This window comes from Nicotiana tabacum, chromosome 13 (assembly GCF_000715075.1).
Source record: "Nicotiana tabacum cultivar K326 chromosome 13, ASM71507v2, whole genome shotgun sequence".
Taxonomy (NCBI): Eukaryota; Viridiplantae; Streptophyta; class Magnoliopsida; order Solanales; family Solanaceae; genus Nicotiana; species Nicotiana tabacum.
Window position 1 is genome coordinate 128,393,836 of NC_134092.1, and position 18,423 is coordinate 128,412,258.

The 18,423-nt window shown below is 36.4% G+C and overlaps 1 protein-coding gene and 5 non-coding genes across 6 annotated transcripts; all 6 read left to right on the forward strand.

Moving 5' to 3' along the window:
- The first annotated feature begins 1,507 nt into the window (after positions 1-1,507).
- On the forward strand, positions 1,508-6,114 carry LOC107792017 (protein CURVATURE THYLAKOID 1D, chloroplastic). Its single transcript, XM_016614189.2, has 5 exons — positions 1,508-1,808; positions 3,368-3,663; positions 5,429-5,533; positions 5,632-5,703; positions 5,867-6,114. The coding sequence occupies exons 1-5, from the start codon at positions 1,682-1,684 to the stop codon at positions 5,933-5,935; spliced, it is 669 nt and encodes a 222-aa protein (XP_016469675.1). The 5' UTR covers positions 1,508-1,681; the 3' UTR covers positions 5,936-6,114.
- On the forward strand, positions 3,802-3,891 carry LOC142168588 (small nucleolar RNA snoR128). The gene has a single exon (XR_012698435.1). It is a non-coding gene; the product is annotated as a small nucleolar RNA snoR128 (small nucleolar RNA).
- On the forward strand, positions 4,178-4,263 carry LOC142168586 (small nucleolar RNA snoR128). The gene has a single exon (XR_012698433.1). It is a non-coding gene; the product is annotated as a small nucleolar RNA snoR128 (small nucleolar RNA).
- LOC142168590 (small nucleolar RNA snoR128) lies at positions 4,364-4,449 on the forward strand. Its single transcript, XR_012698437.1, has one exon. It is a non-coding gene; the product is annotated as a small nucleolar RNA snoR128 (small nucleolar RNA).
- On the forward strand, positions 4,548-4,633 carry LOC142168589 (small nucleolar RNA snoR128). Its single transcript, XR_012698436.1, has one exon. It is a non-coding gene; the product is annotated as a small nucleolar RNA snoR128 (small nucleolar RNA).
- LOC142168587 (small nucleolar RNA snoR128) lies at positions 4,732-4,817 on the forward strand. The gene has a single exon (XR_012698434.1). It is a non-coding gene; the product is annotated as a small nucleolar RNA snoR128 (small nucleolar RNA).
- Positions 6,115-18,423: the final 12,309 nt, after the last annotated feature.

Below are 18,423 nucleotides of genomic sequence, written 5' to 3' on the forward strand. Positions count from 1 at the left end.
AATTATGCATTTCATTGAATATTTCTTAAGGGGTGTGCAAAATCAATAATGAACAAGTAAAAGTGAACGGAGGAAGTACTTATCTAAGTTGATTGTTGGTAAACACTTCATCTACCCTCGTGTGGGTTCAGAAACACTTCGAGGTTGCTTTAATTACTTGATTAGTCCCGATATTAGTCGTAATTAATATCAAAAAGTAACGGATCTTTACATGATTTATCCTTATACCAGGGCGGACCGGGAAAAATATTAAATGTTTATATTAATATTCTGTAGAAATGAAGCAATATATAATAATGAAGACACCGCTTATTCTTAGCAAAGAGTACTTATTGGTCCACTGGTCAAGCTCATACGTAGCCCTTTTAAAGGCCGTAGGTTCAAGGCTGGACCTAGACATTCTATTTTTTGAACATCTTTGAGCGAGCATTTTTGTTAAAAAATTGAGGCTAAAGATAAGTGAACCTACACTTTCTTTGGGATAATATTCAATTCAACCATTGGGCCAAGGCTTTCAACTTATAGGAAAATAGTATTAGATAATACTTATTTATTTATTATTATTTATTTAAATAAGACACTGCTTACAAAAAATTCTGTGTACGTCCCTGGTCCAGGCAAACTATAGATTACGAGTAATGTCTAAGTCCTTGATTAAGATAAATCATCGAATATGTATGTTCCTGCTTGACAACCCGTGTTAAGTGGTGTTGGTTAGCTTGGAGAAGTGCACAAATAACTATTCTTAGGATTACTATTTACGAATTTGAACTAATAATTTTAATTTCAGGATAATTGGGTCTCGAAAAATTGAACTGAAAAATTAAAATTTAGAATATATTGATTAATTCTTAAATAGTACCCCTTAAAGTGGCTGGTGTCAATTTCTACGACTATATCGGCCTCACTTATAAGTTATAAGCAAGGTCCAAATTAGTGAATATTGAAATGGTTATTCTGTTTTTCCTTCTTTTAGGTTTTTGCATCGCCATATACATAGAATGAACTAAGTGGAGAAGAGCTCACCTATAAAAACAATTTAGAAGAATTAGCCTAAATATTTAGAGCTCACCTATAATATGTGTATAACACATATAGTCTATGTATATCGGCTAGAAAAAATAAACAGTAAATCCGGACAGGTCATTTGTGTAAAGATCCCACAAACTTTTTTTTGAATCCATGAAGTCCAATGTTTCTTATGCTCCCAAAGAAAGAAAAAAAGCCCAAACACTAGAGCGGTGGTCCTAAGGTTTTAGCTTGAGTTTTTTTTACTTCTAACCTGCGTCTCAAACTATTTAAATTTGATAGTCAAAAAATTATATAATTTTTATAGACAATATACAAAATATATGTATGTACAAAAAATAGATTTTTTCGATTATTATTTTGAGATCAATCGTGACTTTACCTTTTAGTTAGCTTCAAGATAGCCCATGTTCAAGGCCCAACCCATTAATAGCAAGGAAGATATTTTATTACTGTACTTTCAGTCTCTGCTTCACTCATTTTACCTGGTTGACATTACGAGGATTACACACACACATACACACTGAGCCCAGTACCACCACCACACCTAAAACCCTAGCACTCTCTCTCCCACATTCTTCTCCTATATAAAGCTGAATTTTCCCCTCTCCATCTCACCCCACTAGTCAGGGTTTAAGCAGTAGCTGAAAAAATGGAGCTGTGTACACCTCAAACCTTCTCGAAACTTCCAAATCATCGGCTTATCAATCCCAATCACGCTTATTTTCAGTGGAAACCCTCTCTTCTCAAAAAGCCCCCAAAATCTCGCTTCAACCAAGGTATAATTTCTTAAGTTGTTTTAAAGCTAAATAATTTTTTGTTGCTTGCTGTTCAAATGCTAATGAGAAGTTGAGAACCGTCCAATTTACGATACATAGTTTATATATATTGGGTGTAAGGTTGAATTTTTCATTTATAAACAATAGTTTTACTAAGTTCTAGTTTACAGGGGATACATGTTAGTTGAGAATATATTTTAGACGTTATCACTTTGAATTAGCTTTCTAGTTGTGGTTTAGCCTTTTAGAGATCTATAAATTTGGAAAATATAAAGAACTTCTGATACTTTTTATTTGTATTTGCATTATATTGATACGAGAGGATTTAAATGGAGTAACATGATCAGTGACAATACATATAGCCGACCCCATTATTTGCACACATCTGTTTTCCTTTTTTTGTATGGTCACTATGGTTTAGGGGTGTTCGTCGGTCGGTACGGTAATTAGACATTTTGGTTCGGTATTTTCGGTATTCGATTTCTTAAAATGCAATACCAATACTGTACCTAATTAAATTCGGTATGGTTCGGTTGTTTCCTTTTGGTTTCTGTTTCGGTTTATTCGGTTTTGTAACTTCGGTTTATTTGGTTTGAATATTAACTAGTGCATAGAGTCATAGACTTTAATATTGTAAATTAAAGTACTCAAAAGTACAAAATTAAAAATATTTGTTAGACAAAAGTTTTGTCCAAAACTAGCAAATATCAACCCAGAAAGAGAAAACTATACATAAAAGAATAATTTTGATCATTAGAAATGTCTTGTTACTTGCTTAGAGTTAATTGATTAACTTAGAAAATAAAGAAAATTAAATTTTAGATTTTTATATTTATGTTATAATTAAGAATGTATTGTGTAATATAATATATATTTCGGTACGTTATCGGTATTTCGGTATTTCATTTTCAAATACCAAATACCATACCTAATACCAATATATTTTAAAACTTAAACCAAATACCATACCGAATACCAAAATATCGAAAACCAAATAACAAAATTTTCGATTTCGGTACGGTAATTCGGTATTTACCAAATTATGCACTGCCTTACTATGGTTAATGGGCTCATAAATGTTTTCAAGTTGGGTTTTTGTTTTCTGTCTTAATGACAGGATTCAAAACTTAGACTAACTGTGCAAAAAATAATATATCCTTTCTCGGTTAGAGATTGCTTCCATCAGATTTGTTCTTACTTAGAGGCTGCTATGTTTATGTAATTTGTCTGAAATCTCCAATATCCACTTTATCACAGTAAGATTTAGTTATTCGGCATTGTGTATCTTGACTTGTTCGACTGAGGGGGCAATGTAGAGTGTAGCATATGGGCTCGGACCTGAACCCAGTAGCTTTGGCGGATGACTCAGACCTTGTATATGTGTTACGAAATCCACACAAAAAAGAACAAATTTTAAAATTCAAACTCAAATATAAGCACTTGATGTCGCTGTTAGAATCCCAAACTCATAAAATTCAAAATTTCCCTTTTGTTTGATTGAATAATCGAGGTGGAAGATTGATTGTTTTCCATATTATGGTCTTGTGTTTATATTTCAGGATTGCTTTACCGGACGGGTTCAGCTATTAGAGCAACATCAGAGGAATCGTCAAGTTATACAAGCCCTTATGAGTTATATGTACCTCCTAAGGATGATGGAGCTGTTCAGGGTGAAGCACCAATTCAAGATACTGGAAAAGACAAAGAGACAGATGCTTATGCGACTTTGATATACGAACCTCCCAAAGTTGAAGAGAAAGGTGATGGAGTTGTTCAAGCTGAATCAACAATAGAAGAGTCTCCTCTGGACTTTGATTTGCAATTCTCAAAGTTATTTGATAAGCTAAATATTAAGGTATATTCCATTTTCTTGGAGTTTGCTGTCATATTAGAAGTTTGCCGAAATCACAATTTGCTGTGTATTGTCTCTTTGACAAATCACTTTGATTTGTCCCTCTTTTGATTATTGATCTTCTTATTTCTAAAAAGTAGATAGCTAAGATGATACTCAGAACTTGTTGAAAGTTTTGATACTTGATGAAACTGTGAACAGTAATATTGATCCTAAGCAGTTAACTGAGCAGTCATATCTTAATCACCTTTTCTAGTCTTTATTTTCAAAAGTTTGTGAAATACATGTTCAGTTGCAGGACATGTTTCATCAAAATATAAATGGTTTCTATTGGATACAAATGATTTTGCCGTTTAATAAAATTCCTGTGGAGGTGTTTTATCACTTCACCATTTCCCTAACTAACACGATGTGACCATTTTGGTGTGAAGATCATCTTGCAAAATTTCTTTTTATTTTTTTCTACTTTTCACTGAATTAATCCTCAATAAAGGTAATGTTTAGTGATTAGATCTGGTTGCTGTGATGAATTCAGCTTTTGAAAGTCGTTAGACTTGATGATGCATCGGCAATCATGTCGATTCTGAGCGGTTAACTGAGCATCCTCACTTTCCATGCCATTCTTATAGTATCATACCGTCCTTATGTTCTCTCAAAATAATTATTCCTCAATATAGAGGTAATATTTACTGATTAAATCTGGTTGCTGTGATGAATTCAGCTTTTGAAAGTCGCAAGGCTTGAAGATGCATCAGCAATCATGTTGATTCTGAGCGGTTAACTGAGCAGCCTCACCTTCCATGCCATTCTTTTAGTTTCATACTGTCCTTCTGTTCTCCTCTCATAATAATTATTCTATAGAGGTAATATTGAGTGATTAAATCTAGTTGCTGTGATGAATTCAGCTTTTGAAAGTCGCGAGGCTTGAAGATGCATCGGCAATCATGTCGATTCTGAGCGGTTAACTGAGCAACCTCACCTTCCATGCGATTCTTTTAGTATCGTACTGTCCTTCTGTTCTCCTCTCATAATAATTATTCTATAGAGGTAATATTGAGTGATTAAATCTGGTTGCTGTGATGAATTCAGCTTTTGAAAGTCGCGAGACTTGAAGATGCATCGGCAATCATGTCGATTCTGAGCGGTTAACTGAGCAATCTCACCTTCCATGCGATTCTTTTAGTATCGTACTGTCCGTCTGTCCTCTTCTCATAATTCTCCCTTTCTCTGTGCTGTTGTTGTGGCTCCTGTGATATGCTCTTCTCATAATTCTCCCTTTCTCTGTGCTGTTGTTGTGGCTCCTGTGGTATGCATATACTAAGTGTGCAATGCTCCTTTTTTTAATTATGCAATGTACTTGATGCATTAGTAATTTGTAGTTTTGGGGGGATAATTAACAACTTTTCTTGTTATCTCAAATTTGTGGTTTTGTGTGCGGCCATCTTAGTGCTTGCTTTGGAGAGGCTAACAAAGATTTAGTTTTCAATATCCATTAGAGAAAAAAGATTTTCTTTTCACTGTAGCTGAACTTATCAACATACAAATCCGACATGTCTTTGGAACTTCTTTGTAGCTTAAATGTAAAAATGTTCAAAAGCTATGTGTATATGATGCTCATCTTGTAATAACGTGGAAAATTTATAGAAACTAGCCATCTTTTGTTGTCATGTCGCTATTTCATTCCGTTGATTAGAAATTTTCTTGCCTTGTCTGTCTACATACTGAGATTTCTTTTCAAGTGTTAACACAAAGAGTTCCTACTTTCCAGTTTGATCCCGAAGATTCCTCTTCACTTATCCTCTATGGTGGTGGTGTTGTCACTGCTCTTTGGTTGACAACTGCTATTGTTGGAGCCATCGATTCTATTCCTTTGGTTCGTACTTTCCTCGCTAAAGATTCACATTTTTGTTATTCTAATATGCTCTGGGCTCTGTTGACAACTATATGTGTTGTTACTGTATTATTTTTCAGTTTCCTAAATTACTCGAAGTGGTGGGTCTTGGCTACACTGTCTGGTTTAGTACCCGCTATCTACTTTTCAAGGTAATGACTACACTATTATAAATTTCTCAAGTTGCTGCAGCAAAACAATCTATACCCTCAAATTCGGATTTTACCAGTAGTGATTTATCTTTTAGGAGTTATCTCCAGAAGTTTAACCTTTAGTTATTGTTTCTAACTGTTTCATATGATATTGTATCTGCAGAAAAATAGGGATGAGCTAGCTGCTAAAATTGAAGAGCTTAAGCAGGAGGTATTAGGGTCGAATGAATGATTGATTTACGTCGAAAGAGCTTCTGTTCCTTTTAGTTTTGTGCACAAGGGAGCTGTATCTTAGTAGAAATTGGCTGGCAGTCTTTCATGCCAATGTGAATAATAGAAATTTTCGTATATATGCTTTTATTTTATTTGAAAGATCGAACTCATTTCTATGAAATAGTTCCAAGTTTTCTACACCAAGAAGTTAGATTCAATGATTCAGAGCTAGGTCACAATTGTTTTTCTGATTTGCAATCCTTGGGCAGTTCTAGTAATTTGATTGAATTTGTGTAGCTCATAACTTGACTTTCTACTCCTATCTTTCATTCTCTCTTTAAATTCCACCCGGAAAAAAAGTTCTTTTTGAAAATGTTAAATTAAGAAGCTTAACACTTGAAATTCGAAAATTATCGTTCTTCTTGTGGAGAACGAAAGAAATGGCAAACAAGACAACCGCATTTCTTTTTAAAGAGAAGATTTCAGTTGAGCACAATTTTATACGAAGAGGAAACAAGTTGGCACTACTATAATCCTCCAACATGTCCTAGTTTTTGTTTGGGACTTCAAAAAAAGAAACGGAAATGTTCTTTTATAGGCAAAATTAGACGTTTTACATTTGTATATAATAATTGTTAAAAATCGTAAATCTGTTTGTTTGCCTAAAGTAGAACTCTTCTTTTTAGTTTGGGTTTAAGACACTTCTAAAAGATCAGCACGAAATAAAATTAAGAACGAAGTGAGTCAATATCAACACCCTATTCCATAAATAGCACACCCTTATTTTTTTCTCTCTTCATAAGAGATATTCCCGTGGGTCGCTTCTGGAAATGACGACCTGATATTTCCGTAAGCCAGAGTTACTATATTTTTAACCAAACTGTATATTTCTTATTTTGTTATATGAATAAACTTTTTAAAAAAAAATTGCATAGATATTATATGAAAATTTGTGTTTGAGTAATAAAAGAAAACTCTATGTTCATGAAAAATATGAATATTGATCTTATATAGCTAACTCAATAAACGAAATTATCATAAAGAAATCCTTAATCATCCATTGATATGTTCAACTTAGAATTTATTTCGGTTTCATAATTTTATCACTTTAATTTCACGGGCTATTATGTTTCTTTTTCAGTTTCAATAAGAATATACAATCATTGAAGATTTAAGATGGAATAAATTTAAATTAAACTTTAAAGTATCAGCTTAGAACAGCTTGCTTGAGAATCTAGTATATTACCATAAAAATTATTAGTCTAAAATAAATATTTACTATGAAAAACTTATTTACCACACAATTCAAAATTCTTTTTTTATATAATAAAAATAATTCTCTATCGTGGCTTCACAAAGATAACTACTGTCACCAAATAAGTAAAACAAAAATTTATTTAAACAAGAAAAAAGACAAGAAGGGTTGAAAGAGATGTTCAAAGTGAAATAAAACATATGTTGACTTTTCTATCTTAATAATTTCCTTAAATATAAATTAATTCATAGTAAGTTTAATTTAAAATTTAAAGAGAATACTTTACTATATATTTTATTAAAAAAATTGTACTATCAACAAACCTCATTGTGCCCTTTATATCATACTATCATATTAAGTTCAAGTTCTAGGCATTGGTTCAGAAAGTTTGCATAATCATATAACTTTTAAGATAGTTGCATGTAGTCTCTTGATAAACATAGCAATTATATTAAAAATAGTATCAAATAACTATCACCGGGTACAATTTACTGATATTATAAACAGATAACGAATATTATACAACTTAAATTCATATCACAATCACCAATGTATTAAATCCTTATAGATGTATTTTTCTAATTTAAGTATAATTATTAATTTCTGTATGATTAGGAATAGGATACTGGAATTTAACTACATAGATGGCATACAACTAAGAGATAATTAGTATATGGTAAATTTTATATATTTATTGGTTGCAATGATATTAAGTTTTAACTAATGAATTTATTGATCATTTAATTAAGTTTGTTTAAAACGATTAAATTAAACAAAGTAAGAAAAGGAAAAAGACAAACTTGAGAAGAAGCAAATATCTCACTACAATGCGTTGAGTAAATTATAGTTACCTACAAGGAAATAAAGCTCATTCATATGAAAATTCTAAATATTAGACTTTCTACCTAGTTCAAATAAGGAAAGAGTAATTTTTTTTTAAAGTCTTAATATATTAGGGGAATAATTAACAACAACAACAACCTAGTATAATCCCACTTGTGGGGTATGGAGAAGGTAGTGTGTACGCAGACCTTACCCCTACCCTGGGGTGAGAGGCTGTTTCCAATAGAAACTCGGCTCCCTCCCTCCAAGAACTCCTCACCTTGCTCTTGGGGTGACTCGAATTCACAACCTTTTGGTTAGAAGTGGAGGATGCTCACCACTAGAGCAACTCACTCTTGTCATTAGGGGAATAATTAAATGACAATGTTAACCAATATGAATTCTACTTTTTAAGGGTAAAAAATCGAAAGATATTTCGCTAAGGGTATTCGTGCTTTTAATATAGTACTAGTCTCTATGTACGTGCGTTGCACGTAATATCAATCATGTGAAAGGATAACAAATTAAATGGTGAAAAGAAAGAAAAAAGATAAGAAATTAAATTTAGCAAGATTATATACATTGATAAAATCATTGTAATTGAAGCATTTAACGTGGAAAATGCAATAGCTTTTCTAGTGCTGAAAATCAATGTTATTAAATCAATAGAATACTTGCACTAACATGGTTAAAAATATATGGATTTCACACAATTTCAACTTGAACTCTATCTGTCACAAACTTTAAATATGATAAAATGTGCATAAAACTAATATGTATGAAGTTTATTATGTTAAAAATCTACCTGTCGTTCTGGAACATATACGGCGAGAGGTAATGCAGCCTTCACTTTATAAATATACCTGTATCATGTAGATTAAGAGCCCGTTTGGACATAAGAAATTTTTTCCAAAACAATTTTACTTTTTTTCGAAATTAGCGTTTGTTCATAAAATTATCAATTTTTACTTGAAATTGCATTTTGAAATTTTTTGAAAATTTGAAAAACTACAAAATGTTGTTTTTCAAAATTTTCACTCAAATCACTCACAAAACTTCAAAAACAACCCAAAATTATATTCATGTCCACACAACTCTAAATTTTAAATACCATTTTTATTTTAAAAAAAATTTCCCCCTATTTTGAAATTTTACAATTTTTTATGTCCAAACGCCAACTAAAATAGAGAAGAATTGATTGAAAAATAAAAGTAACATAAAATCAATCTAAATGTACTCATACCAAACCCAATAAGGAACTGAAATAGTAACTTCTTTTATAGGAGTATTTGGCTTATTCTTTTTCTACATGTGCAATATATTTAAATCCTATACAAACTAAAGTCCGGATGTTCTTAGATGATAGGTTTGCATGTCGGCAGACTTTAAATTGAAAAGGAATTCTATCCTTAGATAATATTCGTGTTGATGTAGAACTTAAATTGCAGTGTTGTATTTTCAGTTGTGCCCTTTTTTTATGATTACTTATGAAAATTAATATATAAATAATTAATGGTATAAATGTCGATCAATATTTTGAGGGTATTTTTGTCGCTTGACATTTAACGTTCTAACGTTCGTGCTTTTATAATAACTAGTCTCCATGTGCCTCGCACGTAAAACCTTAGAACTAAGAAGAGAAAGATGAGAAAATGAAAAGGCAACGTGACATAGTAGATATTAGAGATATATAGCAATAAACTCGACTAATTCTTATTACGAAAAAAATTGATTTCATGCCGCTTAAAGATGCCACTGTTTAGCTAATATATTCACACCATGAACGTTTCACTATGACTTTTATTTCTTAGTCAAAGATCCCATCCTCTAAATAAATTCTAATTAGAAAGCATCTTAATTCGATTACATCGCTATATCGATATAGCAACAGCAGGATCAGTAATTCAATTGCGAAGATAGGTAATAGAACATAAAAAGAAGATTGATCACACTCAAAACTATTGTGTCAAGGACTTTGATATAAATTAACTCGGAGAAAGTGTGAATTATAACCTTGCTTTTCCTTGATAAACCTTGTAATTGTCAACTTCCATATGGAGGCCAGTAGATTGTTAGAAAATTTAGATCAGAACCTATATCAGTTTCTTCACTTATAATATTCAGTTCAACCATCAGACTAATTAGAACCTACAATAATAAAGTCAAGTCACCATATCATCCCAGTTATATTTTGAACCTATATAAATTAAGATAAGCAAACTTTATAATAACCAATAGGGTGAGATCACATTGTCAATGTGACATAGAAGATTAAAGCCAGAACGACAAAATATAAATAATAGATATCGTTTTCATATACCAATGGCAAGAGATCTCTTAGCATATTTTAGGCGGACCGATCAATAGAGTACAACTGCTTTGCAGAAATTTAGTGCCAAAGCTCAATATTCCTAATCCTCTGGAATGATGAACTTAGCCTCTTTGAGAAAGAAGCTAATTTTGTAGTTTGTTTTACGTAGAGAAATCCAAAATGGATTGATAGTAGAAGTCCATACAATTTCATGTTAGTCTGAATTTTAGTTCAATTCAATGTCTATTTAGGTAAAGTTTATATATTACTATTTTGTACGATATCTTTTAATAAATTATTTAACTATTTAAGGGCATAAAAGTCGATCAATATTTTAAGGATATTTTTATCATCGAACATTTAGCGTGAAATATTCGTACTTTTATAATAATATAGATAGATATAGATATAGATCTAAGTATTACCAACTCTGGCTTACGGAAAGTTTTTTCTAATCATATCAAGAGATTAATAGGGTGTTTGGCTAAGCTTATAAGCTGGTCAAACTGACTTATAAGCACTTTTTGGCTTATCTACGCGTTTGTTAAATACCTAAAGTGCTTATAAGCTAAAATTAGCCATAAGCCAACTTATGGCTTTTTAGCTTATAAGCACTTTTAGTTTGACCAAGGTTTTTACTAGTTTATCCTTAATAATATTTTCTAATTCACAAAATATTTTTCCCAAAATAAATTTTCTAACTTTCTTTTCATTTCATATTCATTCATCTTTTTATTTACAAAAAACTTTTTAATTTATAATCTTTTGTAAAGTTTTTAAGGATATTTTAGTCATTTTAATAAAAGAATTACTTATCAGCTTTTTTACCAAACACATCAAATGTTTATTATCAGTTTCAGCACGTCTATCCAAATACGTAAATGCTTATTTAAAAAATCAGTTTCAACACTTCAAACGTATGAGATATTTAGAATCAGCTAATTCAAACGGGCTCTAATTCTCTAATCATGCAAAAAGAACATAAAATAAGGAAAGTCTTTCTATAACGTTTGCTCATATTCATCACTTGTATGTAAAGCGAATATTTTATTTGATCGAATCATCACGTCATACTTCTTGAATTTTGATGTATACCTTATTATATTCCGTTCTATTTCAATCAAATAGATTTAAGTAGATTCTATTGCACTACTTCGTTAAAAATCTAGTGCGAAATGTGAATTCAAACGAAAGCGATGTGGGATAATATTTCGTAATGGATTATAGAGTGGGTTAAATGGGTATATGAAATATGTGTTAAATGAGTTTTATTATTAAAAGATGATTTAATATGACATGACATGTCAAATGAGTATTTTTTTTATTTTTTGATAAAAAGCAATAATTATGTGACTTTATTATCGTAAAGAAAAATAAATTTGGTAGATTATTTCCATAATTAGATAACATTTCAAGAAATTAAATCGAAGGGTTAAGTGGCCTAATCTTCATCGGGAGCCACATCGTGCATCCGGGGCCTTCACCGCCTTCGGGCCCATCCGAGTCTTCAGATCCCTCAGAATCTTCCTCCTCGGGATAAGCCACCTTCCCGGACTTGACCTCGAATACCTTGGCATTCTCGATCTCAGCCAGCAGGTCGAAGCCCTAAGCTTGAACTCCTTCCAGGGCCTCCCTTCGGGATTGTCACCTCATGTGCTCTACCAAGTTTTTCGCTTGGACCTGAACCGCCTCAGCATTGGCCTTATACTGATCCACCCGCTTACCAGCCTCAGCCTTAACCGCATCAACCTCCGATTTGGCTACATCAAGTTCCTTGGCTAGATTTTCTTGGCCAGAGATAGCCAAGCTCAATTGAGACTGAGCTTCTCGATCTTCTTGGCCTGCACCAAAGTTTTTTTCTTTTGCAGCCCGGAGCTGAACCTCAGTCGAAGCCAATTGTTCTCGGATGGTCTCCTTTTCCGAATCTAGGCGGTCCATATTTTTCTTCTATTCCTCGGCCTTAGCCTTCACCGTGTCCACCTCCACCTGGAGTTGCTCGATCTGATCAAGTCTCTTCTGAACCTGCGGGTTCGGGTCGTTAGCCATTGTGTCTGAATCATCATTACTAAGTTCGAATATTCATCTTACCTGCTCGACCAGATCGACATAATCCTTCTGGGCCACTTCTAGGTCGGCGTGGAGTTTGTCCCTGAGAAGCTTGTAGGTGTCCCTCTTCTCAGTTAGCCCCCCGAACCTCGACCTCATGTTGGGATATCTTCTCCTGATATCGGAGGAAAATTTCATGGTGAAGTACCGAGGCCTGCGAGCATAAAGAAAAGTGTTATGATTATTTGTAACTTAAAATCTAAGTACTTAGTAAAGAGGCACTCGAAGTTACCCGATTCAATGCATGTTGAGCTTCATTGAATAGACAAGACGCTTTCACCTCGTCCATCTTGACCTGGTCCTCTTCGGTCACCAAGCACAGAAGATAGCTAGCAACCCCCAGGGGGCGGAGAGAATCCGAGCATCATCCGGGACAGAGATAACTATTGATCGCTTTCGGTCAGGATCAGTACTCGGAGCCGGGAACCGGCCCACTAACCTCGGGATTGAATAAGGCTTATTGGCTCTCGAATACGGTGCTTTCTTTGGCACCGGTAAATCACCAAACCCGGTAACATCCTTCGAGGTAGTGGATTCTAAACCATCGAAGCCCCTCATGCAAACGATCCTTTAGTATACCTGCCCCGTTGATCATGGAATCGGAGAATAAAGGAGACCCGATGAGATCAATCGCCCCAAGCGCATCTTTCGGGGCACTCTCCCCTACTCGAGGAATATCGACCCCGACTTCTTCTTTGACCTCCCTAGCTTGGGGCATAGCAGCCTCGCCCATCTCCGATTCAGGGACCCTGGTCACTGCCCTCTCAGCAGCCTCCCTGGCTTTGGGGCAATACGGTGTGGACTCGCACCCGAGCCACCAATTCGGAATCTTCTTCTTCTTCAGACTCATCCCTCAATCGGTGGACTAAGTTCGATGAGAGGGCGCCGATGCTTTCTTTGGGTTTGCGCGCCTGCCTCTTTTTCAATTTTTGCTTCTCCGAGTTCGGGGAACTCGGAGCCCATTTTATTTTCTTTTCTTTTTCCTGCTTCAGAGCAGGAGATTGGAGAAGGACGATTTTATCTGTGGATGAGGGCCTCATTGCAACATCCTTCCCAAGGCCTACAAAGAAAAGGAGATGAGTAAGCTTGGAAAGAAACCCAAGTGATGTCAGTACTAGGAAAGAATCTTACAGTGAGAATGGGCCTCCCACCGGCCTTTTGAAAGTTCGCGCCATGCGCGCTCGGAATATGGCTCTAAGATATGATGCCCTCGACCCACTCATTGAGTCGGGGAACTGCATCCGGCATCCGAGCGACAACTGCACCACGAAGCATCAATTAAATGAGTGGAAAGGGAAAAGCAATAAGCAAAATCTTAAAAGTGAAGTTATACTTACGTTTCATGTTCCATTTCTCGGGAAACAACATTTCCTGGGAAACAACATTTCCTCGGCCGAGATTAGATTCGAGGTCTTTACTCCAACGAACCGGCTCAACCAGCCTCGATCTCGGTCCTCATCTATGCTAGAGAATGGGGCCTTAGTAGCCCGGCATGCAAGCTTTATCAATCTCCCTCGGTAGAGTCGGGGACTGTACAGACGCATGAGATGATCGATGGTGAAGGGGCACTTGTCGAGCTTGCTCACAAAAATTGAAGCAGAATAACAATCCTCCAAAATAAAGGATGAATTTGCCCGAGCGTCACTTCATACCTTTTGCAAAAGGCTACGATAATTGGGTCTAAGGGGCCCAATGTGAAGGGATAAGTATAAACACTTAGAAACCCTCCACGTGGGTAGTGATTGACTCTTCAGGCGTAGGCACCACCACATATTTACCGGCCCAATTAGAGTCTTTCTTGACTTTGGGGAGGAGATCGTCAGTGATGGAACATATATACCTCAAGACCGACTCGCATCGACCCGGTACGGAAGGGGTTTTCTCGGTCTCGAGGAAGAGGGAGTTTCTTTTTGAGGAACAAATTTAGAAGTCTTTTCCATTACTTCTAAGGAAAGGTAAATAGATGGTACTTATGAAAGAAAGGGCGTAATTGGCGGATAGTTTATGAAAATTGTTAGAAAACTATAAAGGAAGAAGTTTTAAAGTTAAACCAGAAAACCAGAGGATGATGGTGATGAAATTTTTCTTAAAAGCACAAGAACAAACGTTTGAATATAAAAGTTCTAATGGATGGAAGGATGGAGTATTTATAGTTTGTAAACGACGGTTCAAAACCCGTAAGTGGCCGACCAACAACTAATACACATTTAATGCCTTGGAGACTGGACCGACCGAATATTTCAATTACCTTTTGTCTCTTACGTCATGAGTTATCGAAGCGAGGCTCGGAAGTTCATATCATTTCTCGTCATCTTTTCTCCGAAAAACGAGGAGACTATTTGTATACGGTCGAAACCGGGCTCGTCTATTATATGACCAGTCAAGACAGAAATGTGACAGGTCAAAGCTCGACCTCGGGTTATATCAAACCAAGGCACGAAGTTAAATTATTGAGCTCGTGATTCCGGGATTGAACAAAATCGAGGAAACTTTGTCGAGACAAATAACGAAATGCCAAAATATCCGCAGTTGGTTAGATATCACGGCGAAACCTTCAAGGTCGAAACCGCATGTATCAAGGAGAGGCCGATCAATTAGTAAATTGTGTATCAAGAGTGGGACTCCCCTACTATATAAAAGGGGGAGTCTAATTATTTGTAAAACATATTGTAACACGCATCCCAAAGCAATAAACTGTCATTTCTAATTATTATTATCTCGTTGCTTTGTTCAGGCACCGATTGTGGTATTTCTTGACTAGAAAGTGACCAACCTTCAAGGGTAAGGCTGCCCAATTTGTGTGGTTTGTATTTATTTTCTTCTCATTAATTTCAATAATAATATGTCCTCTCAGTTTGTATCAAGTTATACCACGTATCCTTAAAACAGCGTATAAATTCAATTGTTATCTTATATTAGGGTAAACAGTTTGGCGCCCATCGTGGGGCTGAGGATAATAGTGATTATTTGATACAAATCTCTATAACACACACTACTTTACACTTGCTCTTTGAAGTGTCTTTGATTCCAGGCTAAAACACAAAAATGTCAAATTCTCGATCAGCACCTTTGCACGCTGACAACGAGTCCGGTCACCAAGATGAAAATAACAACATAGCACCTGGTAACCAGATAACACCTGCCGATCCCGCTGGAATTCCGATCGTAGATCCGATTGATGCTAATTCACATGTGGCTATCGATGCAAACTTGCCTATTGATCCCGAAAATATCATTCGTGGTGGAGTCCGATCAGCAACTCGAAACACACAAAATGTTGAAGGGGACGGGATCAGTCTACAAGTGATCTTCGAAATGTTGCAAGCACAACAGGTGGCAATATCCCAATTACAAAACCAAAACCAAAACCGTGCACCAAGCAAGGTTGAGCCCGATCCTCCCCGGGAAGTCACCTGCAGGGATCAACCAGTCATAGAAAGGACGAACGAAAATGAATCGGGGGCTAACCCCGAGATTTATAAAGAAGCTCGAGGAATTGACGAAACGGATAGAATCAGGGGAGAAGAAGATAGAGGCCAACGATAAAAAGGTAGAAACCTACAATTCCAGGGTAGATCAAATACCGGGAGCACCGCCGTTATTGAAAGGCTTGGATTCCAAGAAGTTCGTGCAAAAACCCTTTCCCTCGAGCGCGGCTCCAAAACCGATCCCCAAGAAGTTATGCATGCCCGAGATTCCTAAGTACAATGGAATGACTGATCCGAACGAATATGTCACCTCTTACACATGTGCCATCAAAGGGAACGATCTAGAGGATGATGAAATCGAATCCGTTTTGTTAAAGAAATTTGGAGAGACCCTGTCAAAGGGAACCAAGATATGGTATCACAATTTTCCACCTAATTCTATTGACTCTTTCGCTATACTTGCATATTCTTTTGTAAAGGTACATGCGGGAGCCATCAAGGTCGAAACCAGGAAGTCGGACCTTTTCAAAGTAAGGCAGAAGGACAATGAAATGCTTAGAGAATTCGTATCTCGATTCCACATGGAACGGATGGACCTACCACTGGTCGCTGATGATTAGGCCATTCAAGCCTTTAGCCAAAGGCTCAACGTTAGAAGCTCGGTGGCTTCACAACAGTTGAAACAAAATCTGATAGAGTACCCGGCTATTACTTGGGCCGATGTGCATAATCGGTACCAAAAAATCAGGATCGAAGACGACCAACTCGGGGATCCTTCTGGGTCCGTCTATCCTATTAGACCCGTCGACAGAATCAAGAGAGATATTGACCAAGAACCAAGGACAAATAGAGATCGGTATCATCCATATAATGGGGATCGGAGAAGCAATGGGTCCGGGCGTAACTCCATGAAAAACGAAAGGAGAAATGACCGAGGTTAGAATAACATGGGACTTATGACCAAAAATGGCTTTGACAGACCCATCGGGCCCAAAGACGCACCAAGGCTATTGGAATACAACTTTAATGTCGATGCTGCCACTATCGTATTAGTTATCGGGCGTATCAAAGATACCAAATGGCCTCGACCTCTACAGACCGATCCAAACCAAATGGATCCTAACTAGATGTGCAAATATCATGGCACTCACGATCACAAAACCGAAGATTGTCGACAGTTGAGAGAGGAAGTAGCTCGTCTATTAAACAATGGGCACCTTCGAGAATTCTTGAGCGATCGAGCCAAGAATCACTTCAGGAACAAGGATTCTAACAAACGGGCAGAACAAGAAGAACCTCAGCATGTCATCATCATGATCATCGGCGAGGTTGATATCCCACAGGGGACGATGTTGAAACGCACCAAAGTATCCATCACTAGGGAAAAATGAACTCGAGACTACGTACCGTAAAGAACTTTATCTTTCAAGGATGAGGACACCGAAGGGATCGTATAACCCCACAATGATGCACTGGTAATTTCTGTACTCATGAATAAAATTCGTGTTAAACGTGTGTTAATTGATCCAAGTAGCCCGACCAATATCATTCGATCAAGGATCGTGGAACAACTCGGTCTACAAGATCAAATCGTACCCACAGTCCGAGTCTTGAATGGATTCAACATGGCATGTGAAACCACTAAAGGGGAAATAACATTACCAATCAATGCCGCTGGTACCATCCAGGAAGCCAAGTTTTATGTGATCGAGGGTGACATGAGATACAACGCCCTGTTCGGGAGGCCATGGATCCACAACATGAGGGAAGTGCCTTTGACCCTTCACTAGATGTTAAAATTCCCAACGCCAAGAGGGATTAAGACGATTTACGGAGAACAACCGGCAGCAAAGTAGATGTTTGCAGTCGATGAACTAATTTCGATATCAACACTTGCAATATCAAAGGAGCCAAGGTCGGAAGCAAAACAAGAGGCCAAATAGCAATCATTGATGCCAGCCTCGACCCAACCAGATAAGCAGGGGACTGACGAAGACGACGATTACGTGGTCCCCCGATCCTTTATAATCCCCGTTGATTCCGATGCTACAAAATCAACGGTCGAAGAGCTGGAGCAGGTCATACTGATCGAACATCTTCCCAATCGAAAGGTATACCTGGGCACAGGCTAAACCCCGACCTCAAGAAAAAACTCATTTAATTTCTTATAGCTAACATAGATTGTTTCGCGTGGTCCCATATTGACATGATAGGGACTCCCCCAGAGGTAACAATCCACAAGCTAATCCTGGATCCGAAATTCCATCTGGTCAAACAGAAAAGGAGGCCCCAATCCGAGGTCAAACACGCTTTCATCAAGGATGGGGTATCTAACTTCCTTAAAATAGGATCCATTCGGGAGGTTAAATACCCGGATTGGTTAGAAAACGTAGTAGTAGTCCCTAAAAGGGGAACAAACTGAGAATGTGTGTACATTATAAGGATTTAAATAACGTATGTCCCATAGACTCTTTCCCTTTACCTAACATCAATCATATGATCGATGCCACGACCGGCCACGAGATCCTCAGTTTTCTCGATACCTACTCCGGGTATAACTAAATACGAATGAGCCTGGATGATCA